Genomic DNA, 27,506 nt, shown 5'->3' with positions numbered 1-27,506 from the left:
ATAAAAGCGTCTGCTAAATGACTAAATGTCAATGTAAATGTAAATATGTAAGAGTGTGTTTGCACGTGTGTTTCTGCTGCTTAAAACCAATTTTCTTGGCTCACAACTTATTGCCATTTGGGGACATGTTTTTTATTCTTTTTTAACAATTGCGTACATTTTGTGATTAGCCCGAGAGAGATGCTTGTAGAGTGAGAGCTTTGACCTCTCTGCCCTGTGGCTCTCTTCTTTTTCCCCTAGTGTCTAATTCCAACATTCTGCATTTCCACTTGGGGATGGAGCAGAAATTAACCTTTATCCTCTCACTTTGTTGCAGAGTCTTCTGTTTCCTTTTTTAAATAGAGGGCCGCTTCATTTAAATAAATGTTTCTGTATTGGCTTTGACAGTAATGAGACGGTATTGAATAAAGACAAGAAATAGAAGGTCAACAGACAAAATAAAATGGGGCCAAAAAATCTAAGTATGTCCTAATTATCATGGGAGTGAAGACAAACAAATGTTTCTTGCTGGTCAAAAAATAATTTACCTGGATTGTCACTGTGAATAAAGGTGGATGAATTGTGGTGATTACTCGAGCCACTTTTACCTGCAGTGGGAAACTTGAAGGGAATTATGTAGAGAAAATATTGTTAATCATTAGGATGGAGGCAGTCTATACATGTTTTATCATGGCTGCAATACAACAAGGCTTTGTAAAATTATTATCAGCTACAGTCCAGGCTAGGAGCTGTGAGGCTGTGTGAACTTAAGACCCGTTTTAAAATAAAATGTAATTCTTTTTTATCCTTTTATCAGTTTCATCCTCCATCCAAATAACTGGCCGATCCTAATAAAATGATATTCAAATATAATTGGTTTTTGCTGCTGCTTAGCTGCAATTAAAGACTTACTATCTGAAACATGAATCAGGAATGTACTAAGACAAAATGAAATTATGTTAACCTGAATTTGAAAATTGAAGAAAGTAATAGTGTCGGTTTATTTTGTTTAGAGCCAACTTTGAGTGTTTCAGTAGTAATATACACGATCAATCAGATGCAAGTTGCTTGAGCAAATGTGGTTCTGCAGAGAAATAAATACCACGGTGCAAGACAGCTTTTCCACAAACATCATGCATGATTCAGTATAACATGAATAACCATCCTTCAACTCAGTCAGCAGCCTTCAATTATTAAAGTACAACCTTGCAGATTAGCACCTCAGGTTTAAAAAGAGACGATGTCACTAAATGCCTTTACGTAGTCTGCTATTGTCAGACTTAGATACATTGTTTCACATTTTTAAAAGAATAACTAATCACAAGATTGACTTTTTGATTCATTTTTTAGCTTGACTATCATCCAAATATGTGTCGCTGCAGGCCTCCGGCTAACTCATTTAAAAAAATCTCCACATTTATTCAACTACACCAAAGGCCGTTATCATTTGACCTTTAAACATTATATACATTACATATATGGTCCATTCGATTACTGCTTGAAATACCGAATGTATGGCTATGACAGCTGGTATGTATGAAAAAGGAGGAAGTATAGTTCACAGTGAATAATATAAATCATAGATTACAGGATGTGATAAAGTGAACCATACAAACATGATCATTTTTGATAAAATATATGCAGTACATGCTGTGCTATCAAGAACATGGGTGAGGTGGCCAGAGCCAAAGTGAACTGTCCAGGCTGGGCCATCTGGGGAGCTGGCACTGAAAGCCTTTGCGGATGTATAAATCATGCTTGCAAAACCAGGACAACTTGCAGTGAGAAACACAGATTTTCTATGACAAGTCACATTTGTTTTTCCTAATATGCTCATAGCTGCATGATAGTGACAGCACCAGCATCAGTCAATAAATGTAAAGGTATTGCAAAATTAATCTCCACTGCCTGCATTCACTGTTCAAAATGTCATCATTAATAACGTTTTCTGTATGAAAGTGTGCATAGACAATTAACCTACCTCGTTTCTCAAAATTATGCTTAAGTTCATCATCCTTGCACATGATGTCCATGTGTCCTCCTATGACACTGTGGTCTTCGTGGACCCTTCCATCATTCAGCTTGTTATGAAGCTGGTTGGGCGTGGAGTTAAGTGAGTGTCCACCTGGGTCTTCCTCATCACAGTCGTAGTCATCAAGAATGGGGGTCTCACGGATCGGCATACCAATGACAGAGCTGCCATGCTGGTGAGTGCTGCGAGAGCTCCGGTAGCTATCACGGCCCTGCGGTCCGAGCAGGACAGAGGGAATGTAGTGGATCTCATGGGTGGCCTCGGTGCTGGCGCTTTTCTGTGGTATGCGGCGACGCTTGCACCACCGGTGGCGGGTATACAAGACGAGGGTGAAGAGAAGAATTAGGAGGAGGAGAGCAATGAGACCTCCCTGGAGAAAACCAAGAGGACAGAGAGAAAGAGACCCTTAGAGAATAGAACAATAAAGACAATGTTCACACTTAATCACACAAATACTCGAAAAAGTAGCTCTAATAATTCCAATCACTGCTTCACTGCCAGTTATATTAGGCTGAATGTCAATTAGCACCGTTTTCCGACTACTGAAGAGGTCTGACAATCAGCACATGACCCACTAAGAGTCTAAGACCAAAAAGATGAGCGACACCAGTGCATTGCTCAAGTATACAGCTTATTAAATATTACACACAAAAAGATGAAACACCACAAACCTGTGCAATACCTGCACTACATCCTACACCAATAGCAATCACAAATCAGTGAGCATCTGAATGCAAGACATATGCAGTTTCTAGCAACTTGATGAACACTAACTCTTCTGCTGCATATAATATAGCATTGTATCAGCGTTATAAATGAGAATTTAGATGCTTGAAACCCAAAGACACTTTTCTTATGTTGTTTATGTGATTTTGTCTAGTCCTCCTATAAGGCAAAGAAAAGTGAGAAAGTTTAACAAAATATTTGGAAACTTCTTAATGAAAAGAGGGAAGACTAATGAAACACAGGGCATCCCAGCAGCAGTGATGACATAAGCAAGTAATTAGAAGGTAGGAAGGATATGGACACACACTCATCCACATACCCAAACACAGGCACACACACACATACAGGCACACACAATAAAATTGCTGTACGGCAGATTACAATCCTTAAAATCAGCACTTTGTTAGCTTATTGTGGACCTTCTGCAGTCAGACATACACTTAACATCTGCAAACATTATTCACATAAAGTATTGCACAGGATAAACACCAATAGCGCCATATGGTTTATTGCTGCTCTATACAACATTATAAACAACCATCTCAAATACCCCCATAGTGTTGTGTTCATGTTTTATATAAAATGTCACCAACACATGCACACAGCAGTCAGGCTTGTAGGATAGTGCCGATCTTGGCTCCTATCTTTGGAGTGTCACACACACCAATGCATGTTAGCTTGTTTTGCCCTCATTTTCTTCCACAAGCCCTAACTGTGGTCCTGCAAAGTCACCAAGGAGCATCACATTTCTCCATGGTTCATTTAGTATCTCACCATCACGGAAACATCAAACACCCTGTCGTACATGCTGCAGTTGGACGATAACGTAAATCTATATGCCGGGACAGATGGGAGGAAAGAAGTGACTTAATCTTTGATTTTTCACAATGGCATTCAATGAGTTAGATGTAGTGTTTGAATCACCCCCCCCCAAAAAAAAAGGGCGGGGGGGGGGGGGGACTAGGGGACAAATGCATGTCAAACAGAAAATATGTGTCAGCACTTGGCTGTTTAAAGACGTGGTGATTTTCACAAGATTATACATGTGGATGTATATATGCATACAAGCACAAACTTGAGCTACAGAAGCATGAACAGAGGTAGTGCATATTCTCTCTCTCTCACACACTCACACCCAAACTAAATCAAGACAGAATAATAAATAAAAACACAAGGGGTCATTCATCACAACATTTAAAATTCCATCTTCATGAGGAAAAACAAACCCCTTTCAAATTATAACTCATGCACTGCTGGGTGTCCATAAATCAAACAATGCTGAGAGGAGAGGCGGAGGCAGAGAGTACCACGAGCAAACTTGTTCATTAATCTCCAATAGGATGGCAGCTTTTGCAGAAATGCAGTCCCACCGACTTCCCTTAGCCTGCACTTCCACATTAATTCCCGCTGAATAATAGCAAAAACATACCAAGGCTTATGTTTCATTTTAGCAGCAGAGTGATAATGGAGTGACATTGCATGGCTTTGCAGTGCCACTGAAAAATAGTGATGTAAAATAGCAAAGAAAAATGATAAGCTGCTGAAATCTCAATTTAAAATATTTGTCCATTTAGCAGCCTAAAACAAAATACATTTTTTTTCTGTAGCTCGCTGATGTCTTTATTCATCTGAGCAGTGCTGAAACATGCCAGTTTACTGTCGACACAAAGTGCATTGCCCTCCTTAAACTATGATTTAAATTCTGTAACTTGGTACACAAGTAAAAACAAAGTGCAGTCACTCATACTTTACAGCATAGCACACCACATACAGGATCCTGTTTTTAGAAATTCATTACCACTGTCCCATTTGTTTTCTCTTTCGTGCCCTTTCTTCTCCGACTTCCTCATTTATTTCTCTCAAATTTCCTTTCCAGTATCATCTTCCGTTTAACACTGCACTTTCCTCCATTCTCGTTTTTTGTTCTCTTGCTCTGCCTCTCGATTACCGTTCTCTCACTCTACATTCCCCTTCATGTTTGATCACATCTTTCTCCCACTCTACAGTACAACAGCCATATAAATTCACAGTGGCAGATGTAGCCATGAGGGAAAATGGGTTTTCTGTTCATCTTCAGACCTTACAAATCCCTGCTGCTTTAGTCCTAAGTGACTTCACGGGGAGAGGAGTTGCTGGAAGCCCCATAATTCCACTCGTTTCTGTAGTGTAGCTTTACTTCAGTCATTGATTATTTTCCTTGCCTTTTTCCAATAATGCCCCAATTTCCCTTCTGAATCACTTTGCAGGTTATTTTAGCTTCTGCATTTTGTTTTTTTTCCTCTGCATCCTTCTATTGTTAACACATAACTGTAAATGTCCTGACCATTTCCTGTTGTCCTTGATTTTTACCTTTAATTTCCTGCCCTCCTGTTCCCCCTTTTTTCTCTCAACTGCAGATCATGTTGCTGCTTTGCTTTCATGTTTCTCCGCCAGGCTTATTTGTTACCATTTCACCCCCTCTCACTTACTTCTTATCCTCATTCTTTTGCAGATTGAATGCAGAATTTGGCTACAGACATCAGCACTGAATTATTTAACACTTTTGTCGTTTTTTTTCCTACTCACTTAATACCAGCAAATTCCCTAGATTAAACTGTTACCCTGATTTAGTCACCGTGATCATCTTCAAATTACTTCAGAAAAAGGACAGCGGCATTTTTGTGCTTTTTGCTTGGTGCATAGCAATACTAATTGTCTGAATAATCAAAATGAATTTCAAAGTGATACAGACATGAAGACAGTGTGAGTAATAAGGGAAAAGAGAGATGTGTTTTTTTGTGTTTGTTTCACAGTGGAGCAGTGTTTACTACACTACTTGATTCTAGCTTTCACTATAAACCTGTGCAGTTTTGGTCTGGTTGAGAAAAATCAATATCATACATTAGTGAATATGAGCACAATACATTTTAGTAATTTAGTTTTCCCCCCACATTCAGAACACATTACACTGAAATATTCACCACTATGTGAAAGCAATAAGCTGGGAGCATTTATATGGCTTTTATGGCTTAGATAAAAGTGCAGTGTAATTAACTATGCTTGAGGAATATACCATTAGTTTTTTTTCCTTTCTCTTTTTTCAAAAACTTGCACTGCACAAAATCATCCAGAATGAAAAAGATACTTTTAGTTATGACCCATATATGATGAAATCTAGGTTGGATACCCAATCACATATGATCACAACATTGTCACGAGTTATAGCTGATGTCCTGATGGGTAATATTGTGATATTATGAAAGATCTAGCTAAGATTTTTCTTTGACTTGACTTGTGTTGCATTTTATGTCATGCATACGTCACATGGTATATTTTATATTACCCATCTGCAAATACTGACTCAGCACACCTAGATCTATAACAAAGTTACACCTTTGATATGGGCCATATATGTTTCATATCAATTAAATAAAAAATAAATAAAAACAATGTCAAAATATCACAAGATATCACTCAGTGTTACATCTCCATGCTCCATACGACATAATATAGGTTAGAATGTCAGAGTATTGATATAAATATGATATGAACAGTGATTCTAGATATATGGCATGATGCATATTCAGATATTTTATGTCATGTGTATACAACACATACTGTATATGGGTACTGTATATGAAATGTAGTCAATTTGCACATGCAAAATGCATTTCAAAAACCCTCTGTCATGCTCCAGATATGAACCATATTTTTTGTTGAGATTAAGGGAAATATTAAGATTCTCTGGGTTTTCATATACTGCTGAAGCTAATTCACCGAATAGCAGCTTTAGGATTTAGTGAATACACTGTTATAGGAAGCTTGACAACATTCACCTGCACCCACACATCCCTCACACATCACAAAGAGGAGAAAGGTTGAATTAATCAATGAGACTTCAAACACATTGTTTGGGGATGTTCACAAACTTTAGGCCAATGGAAATACAAACACACACCTCCTATATGATATTGGTTTGTATGCTGCCCACTGGATAAAACACCTAAATGCAGTTTTATGAATGGGATTAACATGCCAATTCATATTTGTTTGGCTACACTTATATTACTGCCCCTATGTTTACAATAAAATGGAAACAAGGGATTTTATTAGAGAAATAACACTTTGGCCCTTATTTGGCATATAATAAAAGAGAAATTGGAGACGTAATGTAAATATGCCGCATTAGAACATTTTTATGGTGTTGTATATGTATGTGCTGGTACCTAAAATGGAAAACCATTTCACTATTATGTCCGATCACACATCACCCATACAAGGCAAATGAACAGTAGCTTAGCATTAAATGTCCCTATAGTAAATATGCATCCACTACAGTGCAGGTACTAATTTTCAGGATCATAATGAACACATTCACACACACGCACACACACATACACACACACAGCCACAGTTGTCACAAAGCAGTAAGAGCACAAATACTGGTTACACAAATAATGGTTATAGCCAATCAACCTGTTCTGAGGAGCCGAGTCAAGAGGTTCAAAAACTACAAGTAGAACCCCATTAGAATTGATTATTAAGTTTGACTGAAGTAGCTTGAAGTAAATGTTTAATAATAAATTAAAGTTATTAAATTACTAATTAATTGCAGACAGCCTCTAGTGTGTGTTAATGAAAGAAGGAACAACATTCAAGGAAGGGGGTTTGTTCAAAATTAAACACAAAATGCTGACACAACTGACTTTTGATTTATTTCATCTGTCAGTCAACTTTGTATGTTCTCACAGAACTTAGATTATTTGAACAAGCTTCTTCCAATGCAATTTCCTGCTGAGCCTTCAACTTAGTTTTTAATAACGAGTACAGTATGACATTTAAGTTACTTCTTATACTCTGGAGAGGCCCCGGAGTTCCACAGAATCGCCTATACTAGTTATTGCATGTGTTCTATATTCTCATGAAAACTCAGCCTGTTTTGACCACTTGGCATAATATGTTTATCAATGTCTGCTTTAGCAACATCTTGCAATGATGTAGCAACATCTTGAGTGTGTGTGTTTTGCTGTGATCTTTTAACATATTTATTTCTGCTGTTGTATCTAATCTCTGCAAAATTCATGAGACTCTGATTCTGATGGCATTTCTTCTGTTGAGGACAGAAATAGTACTGTCACCATGGATCTCTCAGATGTCTCACCTCTTTTTGGCCTATTTATTAAAAAAAAAAAGCAGCCTAAAGCAGTAGCTTTAGTATTTTTCATTTTCAAACCAAAAATGAGCAGCATGCCATCCACAAAAGCAACATTACTGTAAATGTATTCATTCTGTATAGAGAAGTGATAAATGCAAAATGATTCATATTTAGTTGCCACTGGTAGAGTCGCGTTCATTCATTTGAGTGGCAGTGATCAGCTCCAGTGACCGTGATGGAGCTAGAATGTGATACAGCTGTTTCTGGTGGAGCTGTAGATTGTGCTGTGGCTCTTATGACACCATAAGACAGCAGTCAGTCTGTGAAGAGGCATCCAGACAGTACAGTCAGTTGTGTTTGCAAGCCTTCAGAGCCTTAATCAGCTGGGACAGTAAAACTAAATACGGATCGGAATCAGGTGGATTTATTTTAGCCGATCCAGTTTTTGAAAATGTGCCTGGGTTGTCACAGATAGTATCAGATAGAGATATCTCTGCCACATAGTGTAGGTCATTTGTCCCAGGTAACCACAGGTGTGTCTCTTGAAATTACACACACGGGAGCTGCTGTACTGGGTCGTTGTTACCATGGAAACATTGGTTAAACCAAAACATTTCTTTACTGTAAACATGCTCCAAACTTATCTAAATGTGGAAAGGTGCAGTCGAAGCAAACAACTCTACACAGCCAGAGTTTACCACAATAAACACATGTTGCAAATGTGTGTTTCACACTGGAGTCAAATGTTCTTCTCATACGGGAAAGTCCTGTGTTTTCCGATCCCTCCACCCACCACAATTTCCTTCTATTGTGGACTTTCTCACTCTACCACATCAACTCATTTTCTCCTTTGCTTATGTCATAATTACAACAGCTGCAAGACTCTGTCTAATTAAACACTACAGTTTGGACAATAGCTGCAATCACCTTCTAGCACAAATAGCATGTGGTTTTGCACAAGAGGACAGTCTCCGCTGTCTGGTGTCATATTAAAAGGCCTAATGTGTAATCAATAATATCAAAGGCAACAGACATTTCTAAAAAAGGTGTAATGCAACTGTGCTTATATTGCTAAACAGAGTATCAACATCATGTTTGTAACATATCCTTAAAAAGAAAAGAAAGTATATGCTGGACTGGTTATAAAAAACAAGCAGGGTAATTGCATATACATGTACATCTTATTGATGAAAGCACTACTCAATCAAACCCTCCAACCATCCACATCAAACTCTCTTTAACAGCCAAGAATTTTGATGATCACTCGTATCGATCCACTCTTCACTCTTGGTTCAATAGCTTCTGTAGAGCCTTAGGATGTGGAATAATTGATTAGGATCCCTTCTGCAGTGAAACAACATGACTCAGAACCAACACACCCAACACATGCTCTGTGGTTTAACCACCATCTGTGCACAGTGGTGACAGTGGCTCACTGAACCCCAGTAACCATCCACCTCCTGCTCTAAGGGAAGGCAGAATTGCTTCCATCTTCTGTGTATTCTTTATCACAAATGCAATTGTAAAAATACTCGATGCTGAATTTAAGCAAACACAGAAACCAAAGCAGCAGACAATGTCCAGGTTTGTTTCACAAAAAAAACAAAAACAAAACACAGATATCTTGCAGCATTCACGTTAAATAGCACAGTCAGATGCATACATACAATACTCTACCACCTTTAATGGCCTGTTGTCACTACGTGTCAGGCACGGACTTTCAAGGCAGAGCATTTCTTTACCTCCCTGCACAAGCTTTTTTTTTTCTGTCACCATCTTTTTATTTGTCATCCTCCCACTCTTTCTTACCTTCCTCCTTCTCCGTGTTTTATGTTTTTCTCCTATCTCTTTCTCCCAGCAGGAAGTTAAAGTGGCATGTGCCCTAGCATCTGCTCTCTGTTCTCGCTGTCCAATTGGAAGTCGCAGTGTGAATGACAGGACTTGGCTCTTGGTTAATGTTTCCACTGCTAAATCACCTTGAAGAAACCAAGTCTGTCCATTACCTGGGCACTTGGAAAATGGTACTACTCAACTGGTCTCAGCGTCTAAAACAGGCTACAATTAGGTTCATATGAGTTTGTTTTTAAAAAACACATAGCAAAAGTAACTTCTGCACAAATGACGATTTATGCAGTTATAATACAGTTAATTGCTGCCTGTGTTGCTGATGTAGAACCTTAAAACTCACTAAACCAAGATGATGTTTCACTACTTCTGCAATACGGCTCAATCATGTATTCATCTGTTAACAAATGTAATATAAATAGGCATGTATTTTAAATTGCATATGATAAAAGTATGTGCTAAACTCGATTTGTAAGGTAAAGTTTTTGAATCGAAGCGGAATAATATATTCTGAAGTAACGGAAAATCATTTAGGTCCACAGCCCCGGCTATGTAAATCACTAGAGAAATTACACTGACCAAAAGCCCGTACCTAATCATAAAATCTGATTACATCGTGATTGAAAACTGAATGAAAATCTCCCACAGCTTAACTGGAAAGCACCAGGTCGACCTTTCCATTTTGTCCCTCTCACCATGGGAACTAATACATGTTTCCATCATCTTCTCCCCATTCCCTTTATGTCGCCTTGAGTCCTATCCCTTCATTACTCCACCTCTCCATCCTCCCCTTTTACATGCCACAATGCTCTATCGCACACAGGGAAAAGATTTGAGGGAAGATAATGCTGTCTTGAGCCCTGGCCTTGTGAATTATAACAGAGAATTAGGGCTGATTTGCTAGTGTGGCGCTCCTGCCTCCCCAATGCTTTTCTCACAGGATTTTTCTAGCTTTAGCCTGTGCCACACACCCACCATTTTCATATTTCAGTCAGCCTAACAATAAGTCTGTTTTAGGATCTCCAAGCTTAGGGCCTAGAGTGAAGGATGGAGTCAGCATCCATACCATAGATTACAGAAATAAATGACATCTCAGTTCTGCACTGGGGGTTCTTTATACATATGCAACATGTAAAGAGGGAAGTAATTTTTTACAAGGTGCTGTTTTAAAAGTCTGTCTTCACAGAAAATGTATTGTTGTCCACATTAAGCAAAGTATCAACAAAACCACTACAAAATGGAATATAGGCATAGGAATGTGTCCTAAAACATAAACACTCATCTATAGCATATATGCACTTACTTTCTTTGTCTAAAAGTCCATAGCTTTTTGGGGGTGGTGGTTTCGAAGCCTTAAACAAGATATGTGTTCAACACAAGGTCGAGAGATTTTTTAGTTTTTTTCTATGAGATCAAATTTGTCAATACAGTAAATACCCAACTTTGCAGCCTAAAAACTGTGATGCATGTTGAGATGTTTAAATGACGTTTTATTTTGCTAGGTTACACAGAATTTACAGTGGTTTGTTGCGATCACATCAAAAATTCCCGGAGGGATTAAAAAAAAACAAAAAACAAAAAACATGACTGAGTTTTCAGGGTGTGACGTACAGTGTTTTTGCAGTTATGGATTCAACATACCTTTCACTTCATACTCTTTGTTGCTTTTGTGTAGGTTAACTTTGAAGGACCTGAAAAGTCCCTTTAAATAAAAGTTATAATTAGTATTATTATTATTATTGTTATTAGTGTAAATGTTAACACCACATTCACACAGGTTGTTTTTTTACTTATCCGAAGCTCCAGTACAATTTTCTGTTATCATGTGTCTCTTGCTAGTTGCTTATAGCTCATTTGTTTAATAAGAGATTTTACACCACAGAAACCTGACCAAAAATTATTTTCACTGATTCTTAATGTTTTCCATCCAAAATTGTGTCTTTTAGTTTAGTTTACAGTAGAATTTACTATAGTATTCTCTATAAAATATCAGTAACATTGAGCTTGAACAGGAATTAAGCTTCATCAGCAAAATCATTTTGGTAAAATTTTTCCATTATACCACATAATGGGCATTTCAAAGTGTAATCATAAATAAATCTGTTTTGACCTTCCCTATGAATAAAAGCGAATAAATGTGTTTTCATTTCTGCCAATGTTTTTGTTTTCCTGATGCATACAGTTTATACAGAACACATTTGGATTTTTCTAATTTAATAAATGACAGTCTTTAACAGTTTTTCCCATAAAAATTACAGGACACAAGAGCATCTCTTCATTAGTTTTGTTTGATTAAATAAAACATTTTGAGTTATAATAAAAATAATAATAATAATAACCAGCAATTGAAAAGGTAACAATAGGTAAAAGGCAAATACTACGTGTTTCGATGCCTTCCAGTTTGCTATGCATGAGTTCGTCCCTCGATGAAAATCATTACATAATGTAAAATACATTCTGTATTTTAAAAATCACACACATTGTAAAAACATTGTCTGCATTTAGATAATGTAAAATCCCCCCCCCATAGTAATAGGGCTTGGGTATATTTCTCAGTATAATGACATCCCATGATGCTCACTGTTTGCATGGTAACCAAATATAATTGCCTGATGACCATGCACCGCTGCTTGCTCATTACTGTGGCAAATTAGTACTGTTGGAGAAGAAGAGACTGCAATGCCCCAACACCGTAACACCGCCTCCCCACCCACACTACGTTATGGCTCTTTCATTTGCTTTTATAAGAGATAAATGACATCTTCACATTGAGGCAACTGTAAGCACAAATGCCTTCCTCTGTGACATTTCAGTGAAAGAAATGTGATTAGAAAGTCAATGCCAATATTTGCAGTGGTGCCACAAGGGGCCAATACAGGCTTGGTACAGCTGTTGATAACAAGACAATATAAGGGCCTGGACAATGAGGCCCTTGGGGTGACTTTGATTGAAAAAAAGGAAGGTCTAAGAGGTAAAAGGGGCGGAGAATGGATTTTTGCTTTTGTGAAGACGCAGGCATCAGAGTGCGGACAATGGTGCATACTTGTAAAGAGCAGCATGCAACAGAGCTATGTTTGATAATAGATGTTTTTATGTGTTAGTGTGCTTGTGCCTGTGTAGCTCCATCAGAGGCAGCTGGGGCCTCAGCCCTTGTTATATTCCCTGTCGTTTAGCTTGAAGTGAGGCCTTTATTTGTATCTGCAGCTGTCGGCCAAGTGTTACCACAACAGCTTGTGAGAGTAGACCTGTCAGCGAACGCCAGCAGCTAAAGGGGAAGGTAGTCTTTGTCCATCCGTGCCAGATACAATCAAAAACTCACTTTTGTACCCCCGCTCCCCGGCTCATGCTCTTCCACACAAACCCGCCATCTCTGTGCTCTCCCCTGTTCCTCATATCACAGAAATGTCTTCTCATTTCACTGGCAGCTCCACAACACATATTTCATGTTATATACAGTATAGAGTATTTCTTTTGGCACTTGTTTTATGTTAGGCCTGGAGTAAAAACACAAGGGTCTGTGGGGAACATGTCAGCTCCTCTTTTGATTGGGCTTGGGTGTTCGGGGGAGTAATTAGAAATAAACATTCCTGCAGTATACAGTGTATAATGGATTAGATAGAGATTGCTTTGAAAATGCTAATAGATGACACAGGTCTGAATAATACTTCCAAGCCCAATTCAAATAGCACAGATGTTCCCAATTGGTGCTTGAGTCATTAATAGCTGCTAGCAAAACACATCTGCTGTCATTAACAGTAAGGGGAGGGAAAAACAAGCAGTTCAAATATACATTAATGGGAAATTTCCCCAAGACTTTAATCATGGTGTTTCAAGGGGCGATTAAAAGAACAGCAAGAATTGGGATGAATCAATAGTGAGATATGTAAGCAGATGAGGAGATGATGGAAAAAGCTGCTTGTCTTTCAGCGCAAAGCTTGGCGGAGTTATCTTTAGAATTCATAGAGGTTACTGAGACAAGCGTAAAGTGTAAATACTTCTCAACCTACGTTATGTTTTACAAATTACATTTATATACAACTAAACTGCAAAAGTGAACATGAATTGTGGGAAACTTTAAGCTGTTAATGAATAGAATTCTTATTAACATAGGGCAGGACCTGTCACAAAACCAAACATAATAAAAAAATAATTAAAACTTTAAATAAAAACTCAGTTTCATATGAAATGTGATACAGGGCAGCACGGTGGTGGAGTGGTTATCGCTGCCGCCTCACACTGCTGTCTATGGCTTTTCTGTATTGAGTTTGCATTTTCTCCATGTGCTCGTGAGTAACTGTGGGTTTCCTCCAGGTACTCCGGTTTGCTCCGAGGAGACCACAGACATGCATGTTACAAGTGGTGACTCCAAATTGCCCTTGGCGTAAATGTTATTGTGAATGGTTGTGTGTCTGTGTATGTCTCCCTGTGTCACTATGTCTTTCTGGAGACCTGTCCAGGGTGTACCCCGCCTCTGAATATGATGGCATTATATATAATTTAAATTACTGACTGTTCAATTTCATGGGGCTCAAATCAAGACTTTGACTTTGGCATTTTCCAAACAATGATTTGATTTATCAGACTTAGGAATCCACTCACCAACCAACACAGCAATTTTTACAGTAAGTTGTATTTTTAAGTAGGTAACATAGAGGCAAACTGTTCTGTGAACAATCTAAATCCCCCTTCTACAAATAACACTATGCACAATCATTTCTATACAATGGCATTACATAATCAAACTGTATCAATCAAGCATCTACAAATGCATGCACACACACAAGTGGGCAAGAGCGCATGCATAAACACTGCTATTCAATAATCGTCTTCCTTCAGCGTCAGACTTTCTTTTGTTCCCTGAACTCTTGGTCTCCATCAGTAACTGTTACCCAGGCAACAGAAACGAAAAAAAAAAGGTGTGTAAAGGAGCAAAAGAAAAAAGTTAAAAGAAAGACAAAAACAAAACAAAAACAAAAGACGGGGCAGTGCAGCCCCTCATATGAGTTATGTTTCTCCAAAGGTAAACAATAAATAATCTCTTGCCTCATCCAATTGCCCTGGAACTGGAAATCTGAAGAGAACTAATTTGCTTTGGTCATGACTCTTGCCCAGCGGAACAAGTGCTCTATTACAACGTTCTGTGTATTCAAGCACGCACATGTCGTGTGTGTGAAAGAGGGACAACCAGATTGTGTATGAGTTGCACATCAGTATGTCTGTGCACGTTCTGTGTCTGGGAATGTTCTCTGAATGGCAGTTAGAAAGGGCGGCTGTTCAGAGAACAGCAGACCATATTAAAATGCACTTAATACTTGTGCAGTATATTTGTAGACTATATTTTGAGTTAGTGTAATGCACGGGGAATCCATCAAGAACAATAAGTTCAGTAAACGCAAATGTACATCTTCACACATGCAACTCAGAAACTCCCACATAAAGTCATGCATTCATTTTGCTGATCATTTATGAAAATGTAACCTGACAGTAGCAATGAACTTTGGCATTAAAGCAATCTTAGTGTTTGAATGTTATCTAAAGACATCTCAGACAAAGACGATTCGGATTTTAAATCCAGTGACCTGCTGAGGACAATTAGTGTGGAGTTTCTGTCTCCAAAAGTCCAAAGATGGGTAAGTTGATAATTTGTAAAATATTAATTGTGAGTACGCATGAATGTTTGCCTTATTATGTGTGTGTATACATCTCTGAAAAAGATGGGCAAACAGTCTGAGGTGTACACTGCTTTTTGTCCTATGTTTGCTGGGATTAACCTCAGCCACCTATTACCATGTACACAATAAACAGTTCAAAAAAGTGATGGATGAAACACAACCATATAAAATCAGAAAGAGATGAGGGATTGAGTACAATAAAGCAGGTAATCAATGACCTTCTCTCTGTGTGTGCGCAGGGTAGCATGCAGACAACAACAGTTCATTCATAAAAAGGCTGTACAGGAATCGTTGGCACATTCATTACAATGACCAACTTGTGTCTTTAAACTTTAATTTTTGCAATAAAAAGTATGTAGAAAATATTAAAATAATTTAGCTTAATTATTACTGTAAGAAAACATGACCCCACACATTTAACACAAGGCTCACTTTTCTGATGTATATGACACTTGTGGAGAATATTTCGCCTGCTAAATGTGAAAGAGTGTGTTTGTGCATACTGAGCAACAAAGCAGTTCCGTTACATGCTGTGCTTAAAAAACACAGATGGCTTTGGATCAACGTGCTCTAGGTTATAACCAAAGCATATGCAAATAACCAACTTCAAGTCCTGAGACATTTTTGACAAAAAAATTATGTCAAAAATTATTTTCTATGTATATGTTAGTGACATATGGTTACATTCCTTTGTCTGCTACACTTATGTCACTACCAAAAGTCTGGAACCCAGCCATTATGACAGTCCTTGAAGCAGCACCAGAGCACCTGAGCATGTGTTTGGTGTCCTGTTAAAATCTGGGAACAGAGCAGCCATGAATGAGTACATGTGGGAAACGTGCCAGAAAGCTTCCTGTCTGTGGTCTCCCCTATGGATGCAGCTAAGATACAGACCCAGGGCCAAGCAGAACATATAAAGAACACCTTGACCTGCACACATGTGGTGCAGAAGTGTAGTGTGAATAGTGGTCCGTAGCAAGCTTCTGTCCTCCTCAAGGACTAATTAAGGAAATTGCACTTTTTACTCTTGAGTGTACTACTGCCTTTTTTTTTTCTATTCTCAATGTGAGAGGAAAATACCTGTATAGATAGATGAATAAGTATTATAACTGCATAAAAATCATACATGATGAATATTACAAACAAAGCAGTTTGTGGACAGTTAATTTTAATTACAGGACTTTAGAAAAATCAAAGTCGTTTGCTCTCTTCAGTGCACTGTGTTGCAGACCTTTACAGTAATAACTTCCTACAGATCACTGATCAGAAGATCCATCTTCTTTATTACTTACTACTGTAGTTAAAATTAATAACAAGGAAAGAACATTTATTTCAGACCAATTTTCAGTAATTTGCCATATAATGTGTTAGATAGGATAGACACTGGTTAGTCAATAAACTGATGACTGGCCTGTGCAGCAGAGGTAAAGCTAGAAGGAGAAAATTGGAAATACCACACTCCTTCTTTCCTTATTGCAGCAACAGTATGTCATGACACTAATGGTGCTGGTTAGGAACAATTAACAAGGCGGTGAGGCAGCTCATTTAAAAATATGATGGACGTACTGCAGGATCAGGATGTAGGTGAATCTGTCCTCGTCTGATAACAGTTGAAATCTGTTCCTATGCTTTATTGGTGGAACTAAATCCTGAAACATGCTGTTTCCATCTGCAAATACAGTACTGCTGCATGTACTCATATATAAAGACATTACATGTGTTATTGTGGTAGGGGAAAAGTGACTTAGGAGATAAATCATACTGTGTTTTTTAAAGGGCTTTGTTCTATTTGTAGGAAAAAATGTTGACATTAGTCTTTAAAAGGACATTCAAGGTAAAGCAGGTGAGAGGACAAATAGTCTTTCAAAAAAAGGAAACTATGACTTCCAACAAAAAACCCAGGGAACTTTGCCCGGAATAGGGACACCAGAGGCCAGTCCAGCAAATATGGCATATTTAGAGTGTCCCGGTGGATGACAGGGTCACACCAATGTGACTGGATGTTGCAGGAAGGGGAGGACACTAACTGCTGTTTTCATGTGAGCACTTAAAAGCAGGTTAAAGTACTTTACCTTCCTGAAAAACTGAGCTGTGTGTGAGCTTCTAGACAAGGATTCCTCTTACAAATCTATTGTTGTACCAGAAAACATAACATAAATGCCCACATTAGTGACTTAGATGCCTTGAGGGGAATTACTAGGGAGACGTTTATGGTCTATGATGAACACCATGCCAGCAGCAGGCCAGATTGAGGGAGGAAGGAATGAAAGAAAAACAATATATATTCAACACGCGGTCTACTGTAGCATTCTCTGAAGTTACTATTAATACCGGAAGACTAAAATATTTAGAAAGAAAACTTCTGAAAGCTGAAATTGAATGAAAACAATAAATATTTAAATTTACAAATTGTGTTTAAGCAAATGGATTTATTAAAAAAGGGGCCTTTCGTTAAATTGAAGTTAAATTTATATTACTCTCTATTATGTTTGGTGGTTAGTGAACCCTAAAACTTTACTGCATGTGACACTGTAAGACATAAAAAGACACCAGCTATAAGCCACTTGGACAGTATGCTCTCCTGTTTTAATGTGCCATTTGATGCTACAGAAGTGCAGCATTTTTACATACTCAATTTGGCAAATCCATCCTAGTTACTGTAACTCCTGTCAGGTGTAGGGGAGTCTATCTCTCTAGGCTGTTTTTAAAAATCCAGTTTTATCAAATAACATTTGTTCTGGCAAGATTGTTGTCTTCAAGTGAAGAATCCTCTAAAATAACACACAAAAGACATCCATCTGTCATCTGTAGACATACCATGCTTGACTGATGTATGCCAGGGGCATCAAATGATAAGTGTCATATAACATAATGCAGTGCTGCAGCTGCAATGTGTTTTCGACTTGAGGCACATCATCACTTTAGGTGTGGGTCTGTTGGTTAAAAAAAAAAAGAAATAGATTTCTTTTAGCAGGTGCCAAGAGTTCAAACCGTGAGAGATTCAATTTTACATTGAGGTGGCCAAAGTTATACCACAAATAATATATTACATTAAAAATATTCTTCATATTATCATAATTTGTATTTGCATTTTGTATTTGTAGTATCATAGAACGTGGAGAAACTAGAATTAAATCATGGAACATGTAATCCATCTTACAGAGAAGCAGAAAAAAGCTACACTGCTTAAGTTACACAATCCCAACAATGGACAGACCAGCATTTTACACCAATTAGCTCATTAACTAGCATAATAATTTTAATCATGCTGCAGCTGATGAATGTTATTTAATCCCGGTGCAGTTCACACAGAGCATGCTCAAACAAGAATGAAATCAAAAGCTACAGTTAACAGCTGATTTTGTGTGTGTGTGTGAGTGTGTGTGCATGTGTGTGTGCATGTGTGTTCTTGAGTTGACATAAACTTCCCAGCGTTTATTACAGTTTTACTGAGAAAAGGACAAATAACAATAATGAAGACTTTCCAATTCAAATTCCTCAAAATGTTATAGAATCTGACTGTCGTACACTTAGCTGTCTGGAATTAGCATTCAGATAACACTTTTCACTCTGCCCAGACTTCCCACTTAATTGACACAGTATGTCTCCCTGAGAGTTTCCCTGTTTTTTCAACTAAACGATTGTTTAGTTGAAAAAACTGGTTAAATTCGGTTTAAAACTGCAACGAGCTCAAACATTAAACACAATGATCCTGTTACTATCATTAGAACAGGCACATGTGTCAAAGGTGTCTGGTTACACGGGCTCAGTGTCCGTGGTTTACCAGCATATGCCGCAGCATTTTTATGGAGTTTGTTAACAGATTGAAGTCGCAATTAAGTTGCATAATGGTTACACTACCACAGTGAGCACTAGCCCAGTAACTTATAATTTAACACCTCAGTCAAAGTCCTGCATTCAAAACATTAGTTAGTTGAAGGTAAGAAAAATAGCTCAAAAAATATTTAAAGTAGCAAAGGTAATAAAAAGGATGGTTCATTCCTTATTCATTATTATGTGATTATTGGATTATAAATATTAACATTTGGGTGTGTTAATCACTGTGTGCATCTGTTAATTATATGGCATTATACAATACTTTGATGCTCATATGTCTTGAATCTGATAATTATAATTTTAATAACTTCTCTTACTTTTAGGCAGGTTGTTAATATAACATTGATGGTCAATGAATATTATTATTATACCGTATTCGCCTTTAAAAAATAGTGAAGTACGAAGTAGCAGAAAATATAAACGCTCAAATAAAGTACATATACCTCAGACATTTATTTAATTACAATACTTAGTTACCTCACACCACTGACCAAGAATTTAAAATCTCAAAATTGCTCACCAGCCAATGTCATTACACAGTAGAGTAAAAGGCTGCTGTGACTGGGGTTGGTAAGATCAGGAAACACGCAATTAGTTTGAGAGGTGTCATGTGGGCAATTTTGCAAGGTAATAACTTACTGATGTTGTGTGTGACAAAGTCATGTTACACACACAGGTGAAATAAGGCAACTGAGCCTGTTAAGTCTAAGACTTGATACCATTTAACCCCTTTATGTGATAGGTCAGTGCAATTGATGCAAACTAAGAAGCAATGACACAGTATGAAGAAGCTTTATTAATTGTACAGAACAACAATTAGCTTGTTCTGAAAATCCCTCTAATATTGTTTTATTTGCAGTTGTAGATGCTTCGTTTCAGTCTCTCACGCTGTAGCAGTAATTTCAATTAGCTCTAATTTTGTAATTATGGTGCATTAACATGCATGTGTAAAATCATACAACCCAAAAGGTGACTAAAATAATTAAAGCTAGGAGCAATTAAATTGTAACTCACTTTGTCTTTAATGTAATAATTGAAAGTGTCCTCACCCACGGTAGCATGATGCCTGCTTGTGCCAGGGCATGGTGAAAATTAATTCCTGTAGCCTCTGACTTCACAGGAGCCACAATTTCCTCAAATGCCTCGATGACCCTCCGCACTTATTGTCATATATCACCAGTGACTGCTTAATTATAAGGAGGCCATTTCAACCGTGTAGAGTGCACTGTATCTTCATGCATATCCATCAGGACAGAGATAAGAATAGTAGTTCTGCTTTCACACTGTGTGAGTTCAGAAATATTAAATGACCTCAGACACATGTGCAATTATAAGAAATGAACCAGCCTGTTTTTTTTATTTATTTATTTTTTAAATGAAATGTTGTCTGTGCGTTTCAACTTTTAGACATTTATTGTGTTTTGGTGATTGGCTAACTGTTGTATTTAACATAATGTCCACATAGTCAATGAAACATGTCTAATTTCCATTTTGTGCTGTGCTACAGAATTTCCCCAGATCTCATAGATGATTATACTCTGTAATGTGGCATATGAAAGGCTCTGAACTGCCAGCCTTTATTGCATCTCATTTTGGTAAAATACTACCTGTCCTCCCAGTGAACTCAAACATGCCATTTCTTTGAAAAATTCTCCACTGTACCATACACAATATGACTGATTGCTGTTTCCCCTGAACTTCATATTCAAATTCCCACTGCATTATATCATCCCCAGTACTGATGAGGAAGAAATGCAATTATATCTCACCTATAATTCTTTTCCCCCAAAAAACTTTCTATATTATATCATGTATTGTGCATCATGGATGGTGTCTGGTGTAAAGGTATCACTGAGTGGAGAAAATTGCTTTTTCTTCATGAAATCTTTTGTAGCTGTGGGATGGGGGCTTTGTTTAAAGGCTGCTTAAGTACATCTGTCTGATCCAACCAAGAAAGTGCCGACCCTCTTTTGGAGGCAAATGGTCTGGTGTTAGATCTTTATAATTTCATGAATCACATTTTTTCTTCATTTCACAGGGCTGCCAATTTCTTTCTGAAATGGTTTAAAATCAATGCAAGTTATTACTTTGTGTGTGTGTGTGCATCCAAATTTTTGGTTGTGGCATTGTATTGATGCATTTTAGTTTAAAACTTTGTTAGGACAATTTTGCAGTTCACTCATACTTGAAGATCTGTTTGGGTTCAGAAAAAAATTAAAGTTAAACTTAGTTTAAGGTGAAAGTTATGATATTGGTTGGGGTTAGGTATTTAGTTGCAATACTTGAGGTTAGGGTAAGGAGCAATGTGTCAGTGACTTTTCATAGAACTACAGAAAAATCAATGTACATGGAAAGAAAAAGAAAAAGTAGTTTTGATAGTTTTGAATCTTATTTTGAGTCACAATTTTGCAATTGTCTGATGAAAGCAAAACCAAAAAATGAACTTGGTGTTACTATTGTGATTATAATGTTGTTACAAGATTCTTCATCACAGACTGAGATTACAGTAATACTATATTCCTTATATTACTATAAGTGATTATATTACTATTACTATAATATTATTTTTAATATTTGCATTTAAGGTTTGGCTCCTGCTACAACATATCTCAAATGTACAAAACCAAACAAGCCAAGTGCAGCAAATAAATATAATGTATTCTGTGTTTTACAGTAGTCTTTTATTGAGAAATGGATGCAAACTTAAAACAAATATATAAAATAATGTCTTTAATCTGTTAATTATTTTGTGTAGGGAACAACACAATGACAATTTGTCATTCCCATACAGGCCTTGTTCAAGTTATTAAAAAAAGTTTGTCCTCATTAACATTTTTATACAAAACTAAATATGGTTTTCTAAAGTCTAGAGGGAGTAATTTTAAGCACAGAGTGTATCACAATTTATGACTTGGTCATAAATTACTGTAAATCATTGCAAGTGCCAATTAGGGGGCCTCAGTGGCTCAGTGGTAGAGCACTGGATTGGGATGCAGAAGGTGGCAGTTTGAATCCCACCCCAAATAAGGGTCACCTTGGTGTCGGTCCCCAGCCCGGATAAAATGCGAGGCTTGCAGCAGGAAGGGCGTCGGGTTTAAAAAAAAAAAAAAAAAAACTAATGCTAAATCATTATCACTGTCAAATGAAAAGGCCAATTGCACTGCATTGTCACCGCAGCTTTGCCCAATAGATGCTGTGACACATTTTAAGCATGAATGCTAATCATTTGTTTGACAACATTATGTCAAAAACCTTGTTTTAAGTGCACTGTATGTTCAAGAAACACCTTTCTTTAAGCAGTAAACTGAATTTTTGTCTATATGCATTGTCATAAAGCAGTTTTTTTTCTACAGTAGAAATCTATACACAATCAGTCAAAGAATTACTTCTCTTGATGCAAGCCTTGACAGGGACTTTTTGTAAAGACCACATTGAGATTTCAGTGAAGAAAATAGCTCATGTAGAAGTCAGCACTATAAATAATAAATTACTAAACATATTAACTTGTTCAATTGTTAAAATAAAATAAAATAGATGAAAAAAGATGACAGGGTCAAATCAACTGCTTGCAAGCATGAGTCACTTATTGTCAAACTGTTTCTGATCGCTACATTACTCAATTGTCATTTTAGCCTTTGTTGAAACAGTTTGATGAAGAGAGAGCATTGGGGAAAGACAGCAAAAGCAGAGAGAGTTGGGAAAATGATTGCTTGAGTGAGTGAGAAGCTGACAGCTCAATGCCAGAAGAATAGAGTGCTCACACTTCAGCCTGGCCCAGAGCTGACAGTATCAGACATAATGATGTTCACTCATAGAGCCAAGAGACACCTTGGGGCCATGTGGCCAAACCAGCACACCTACCGCACTGCCCCTGTCCCCTTCTGACTGTTCCCCTTTTACTCCTTCTTTGCATGTTATATGGCAATAACTCTTTTATGAAGGTGGCAACCTACACGGGCAGGAGCAGCAGACATCTCTCCACCTATTTGAATTCAATGATACAAATGGGAATTGCACTGCTAAAAAAGCATACCTTCATGGAACACTATTTAGTACTACTTCTTGAGCTGAAGACAGTGAGACACAACTAAGAATGGGGGAAGTGAAAACAATTCTAAAACAATTAATGAATCAATTCGCTGAATGACAGAAGAAACAGTATCACATTGGCCTATAATCGATGAATTGATGTGTGAAAGATGGCAGAAAACTGAGAAGAGGCTGATCTACACCATTGTCCCTGACAGAACGGTGACATTGTTTTAAACCTCAGGATATTACATCTGTGTAAACACCTTGAAATGGACAACCAAGCAACATTTTAAAAGTCGAACTGGCCAATGCTAACATCAATTTGTTTAACACGGAGTCAGCAGTGGGAAAACAACATTCTATTAGTTTTACTTTGAGAACTCAGTGCTGCACTTTAAATCAGAGACTTGAAGATGTAATAGGCCTTAGTTAGTATTTTTTAAAAATATTAATGAAAGTCACAGTCAGAAATCATACACTGCTGGCAAGAACACCACCAGATTAAATAATAGGCTTTCTTCACAGAAGACATTTGGACAAAAGGGTGTAAATGTGAAAATTAATAATGTATGAATTCAATTTAGATGCATTGGTTTCAGAATCCTGGCATTGTGCACGCTGGCTCACTGACACTGTCACGGTTTATGGGACACTTGGGGAGAACAGAGCCATTGTTAACATTATTAGTAACACCTGTGCTGTTCCTACTATAAAAATCTAATCAAAATATGTGCTGAAAAAAAAAACCCATTGCCAGAAAGTAACTGGTGTCAAACTAGTTTTACAAGGTCATAAATGAAAGATTATCAAAATTTAACCATAATCCTCTTTCCAAAAAAGATTTATTTTCTTCCAGAGAGCAGCGAAAGCAGAGTCTTGTGTTGTAGAGTGAAAAGACAGAGAAAGAAGTAAAGGTACAAGTTTAGAAACGTGTTGTATTTAAGCAATACACATACGGCATAAAAACAGATATGAACAAACTTCTTGAATGTTGAAGGCATCCATTCCAAAGTTGATGCTGTTAAAAAAAAAAAAAATCGTATTTTGACAACTTGACATAAATGATATAATCTGTCATAAACATGCCACGGCAGGTTTAAACGTTGTTTAACTGTCAAATGCTTATATGACATTTGACGGTGCTGAGAACAAAAATAAATAACTACTTGCATTTTTTTTTTTAAAAAAGGTCATGTTTAAAATGATTTCACTGTACTAGTTCATGTGAAGCTTTCAGGACAAACATATCTCTAAAAGCTGCAGCGTCAATTTCCCCACTGAACATGACATAAACCAAACAAGACTTGCACACAACAGTCATAGTGTTTAATTCGTGTTTATGTCAGTATCCACTGCATAGTCATGAAAGTGTTATGCCAGCCTTATGCAAACATCTTCACATAAGGTGTCACCAAAAGTGTTTGGAGGGTGAAGGAGGAGGAGGAAGGGCTGTGAGCAGCAGAGGTGAGAGGATTCGAGAGAACACGGAGGTGGATAGAGTGAAGAAATGGTGCACAGAGAAGAGGGGAGAGACAGAAATAGAGGGGGTGGTGGGATGTGCAACGAGAGGTGAGGCAGAAAAAGTCAACAACAGAATAGGTGCAAAACTTGAAGCCAGAGAAGTTGGAATTTGGGGAGTAAGTGAACGGGTGAAGTGACATTAACAGAGAGTGGGAGAGGAGGACAGACCCAAGTTAATCCCTAAGGTAACAAGCATAATAAGTTTTGTTTCCAAATACATTTGTAAAATGAGCAAAAACTGTGCAAACAAAGTGTTTTGGTCAGGGATCGAAATGTCATTGCAGTTGAAAGGATGCGCTTTTGCTTCAATTCACTCATTCGTCACATAATGTCACATAAATTTTGTCACTCGTGTCTCTTTGCTTTGTTGACCCATCTATCTACGGTACCTTAACCACCTCCTGGCAATTCCTTCTCTGTCTGTGTTTTGTTTGCTGCAGCCACTGAGCATGGCCTCACAGTAATCTGGTTATGGTGGTTGTTTTCCCCTGCATGTACAAAGGACCCACAGTACAGTAGTCATATTTTACAGGAGGACAGCTTTGATAGAGCAGAGGAGCATAACACGCAGCCAAATGCAAATTAACATGAGCAATGTGTGACCAAATGAGACCCCCCAGTGTTACAGTTGTTGCAACTCCAGACTCCACTACTCTCCAGCTGCTATAGCAGATTTCCACTTCAGCAGATTTTATGCAATACATTACAAAGTCCTTTCACATCATAGTTTTACTGTAAAGCAGCAGTTTAGCAGAAAGTTACTCAGACACAAGGCTGTAGATTAAATATAAAGAAAACTCACATACTCCACCAACTAGCAACAGCTAAACAACATTACCTCACAGGAGGGATTCATATATCAAGTGCATCACTTTTTAAGCAATGCAGCTGTAGCTGTCTTCACTGGACGGGTTTGACATTTGAAGATATTAACCTCTTTGTCCTAACCAAACTTATTGTCTACACGTTGTCATTAGTGTTTCTTCGTGCTGTATCAGTAGCAAAGCTTCCTGTGAAAAAGCCTCAGTTTTAAAACCATGCTTATGGTGTTATGCTGCATGGATATAAGTTTTTGTTTCTCTAAAGCATACAATCAAATTGAGGTGTGTGTCTCAATACACTTAACAATAAGAGCTTAACAGGAGCAGCAACACACTGTGGATCTCTGATGGACAAGTCATTAGTGTGCACGAGTTATAAATAGATCCGTAATACCTGATGGTGGGATGCCACCTTAATTAGCACAGTGAAGTCCTGATCACACCGGCGTAAACAGGGGTGAAATTTGATGGCTACATCAGTTTATTTTAATGTCATCACTGTGATCAGCGGATTCACGCTAATGTGTCATTGACCAATAGCAAGCTGTCAGTGCTTGCTATTGGTCATTGGTATTAGCTGTGTTCATTAGCATTTAATTGACCTTCTCTGATGAGCTATAAGCCAGAAAAACAGGAATGGTTCGCAGACAATATTAAACAGGAGCGATTACGACTTCTTTTAAACAAAATGTGTAAAATAATCATCTAAAATGTGATTCCCTTTTCAAAAAAAAAAAAAAAAAAAACACTGGATGAGATTATCTATGATCAAGAATTTAAAAAATCAGTAAATGGTCAGTACAAATAAAAAGAAACCATCATGTGAGTAGCACTAACACGTTCTTTTCTAACACGATATAAAAATACAAATAAATATATTTTATCTAGCTTTTTTATGGTGCAACCTTAAAGGATAAGTTTAACCATTGTGTAAATTAATAGTATTGCTCACAATTGCTGGTTGTGCATGTGGAGCTGACGGGCCACAGTACAGGGAAATCCAAATTTGGAGCATGTGATGGAACGGTTGTTAAAAATAAAAGGTATCAGCAGTTTTGGAATAAAGTAACATATCACCCAGTGGAGTTTTTAGAAAACAGGCCTATTGCACAGACAAGCTAATCCAGGCTGGTGAGGGAATGGTGAGTGTGGCTAATACGGGTAATTTAGAAAAGCGTGACAAACATTGTAATACAGTTAAATAAAGGGCCTTGTCTTGTACAGTATACGCAAACAATGCACACGTTGTATTATGTCTAACATTATATGACGGTCCTTTCCAAGAGCCATATGCTGGAACTTTGAAATTCCAGAGAGAAGAAGAAGGCTCTGAACATCTGAAAGCAACAGTTACAGTTCAGAGGATGATCACATAGAATGGGTTTCTGTATACATTTACCAAACACACATACATTCATACTGGATTGTACAAACAGTATCATTACAGCCACATTTCGTATAGATCAGTGTGTACAACTTACCATTACTGAGATGTGCAGGAGATGCATGTGTTCATGCAGGACATGAGCAGGCTCCCGGGGTGTTGGCTGTGTTGTCTGGGCCAGAAGCTCAGACTCCGTCATAGACACATGGAAGTACAGTGTCCCATTTTCCAGCCACTGCTGCTTCCAGTGTACCTGAGAAATATCTTCTCCCGTACCCGACATCTCTGCAGAGAACAAGGACAGAGATAAGAGGGAGACAGTTTGTGAGATCAACGTATAATCCACGGGAAACTGACATTTAAACTGTGTGTGTTAAAGTTTGTGTCTTCCTAACCAAAATCTATAAGTAAAAATATCAAAACAGAATGTGAACAAAAGACCGAAGTTCAAATGTGACTGCTGGGTTAAGAATTAGTATTCTACGGATGGAGCAGTGCTCTTTCTGAGCGCACACCAACACTG

At 37.7% G+C, this 27,506-nt stretch overlaps 1 protein-coding gene across 2 annotated transcripts in view; it reads right to left on the bottom strand.

The window, feature by feature from the left end:
* LOC137103714 (astrotactin-2-like) overlaps positions 1-27,506 on the bottom strand; it is a 232,417-nt gene that overhangs the window by 165,427 nt on the left and 39,484 nt on the right. For both annotated transcript variants that reach the window (XM_067484310.1, XM_067484309.1), the window contains exons 2-3: positions 27,081-27,268; positions 1,961-2,381 (exon numbers count right to left, since the gene is read on the bottom strand). In XM_067484310.1, coding sequence (XP_067340411.1) covers positions 1,961-2,381; positions 27,081-27,268 — 609 coding nt within the window. The remainder of the gene's footprint in view (positions 1-1,960; positions 2,382-27,080; positions 27,269-27,506) is intronic.

Source organism: Channa argus, chromosome 18 (genome assembly GCF_033026475.1).
Source record: "Channa argus isolate prfri chromosome 18, Channa argus male v1.0, whole genome shotgun sequence".
NCBI lineage: Eukaryota > Metazoa > Chordata > Actinopteri > Anabantiformes > Channidae > Channa > Channa argus.
Note: the sequence above shows the minus strand (reverse complement) of the source record. Positions and strands in the feature narration are given on the sequence as shown.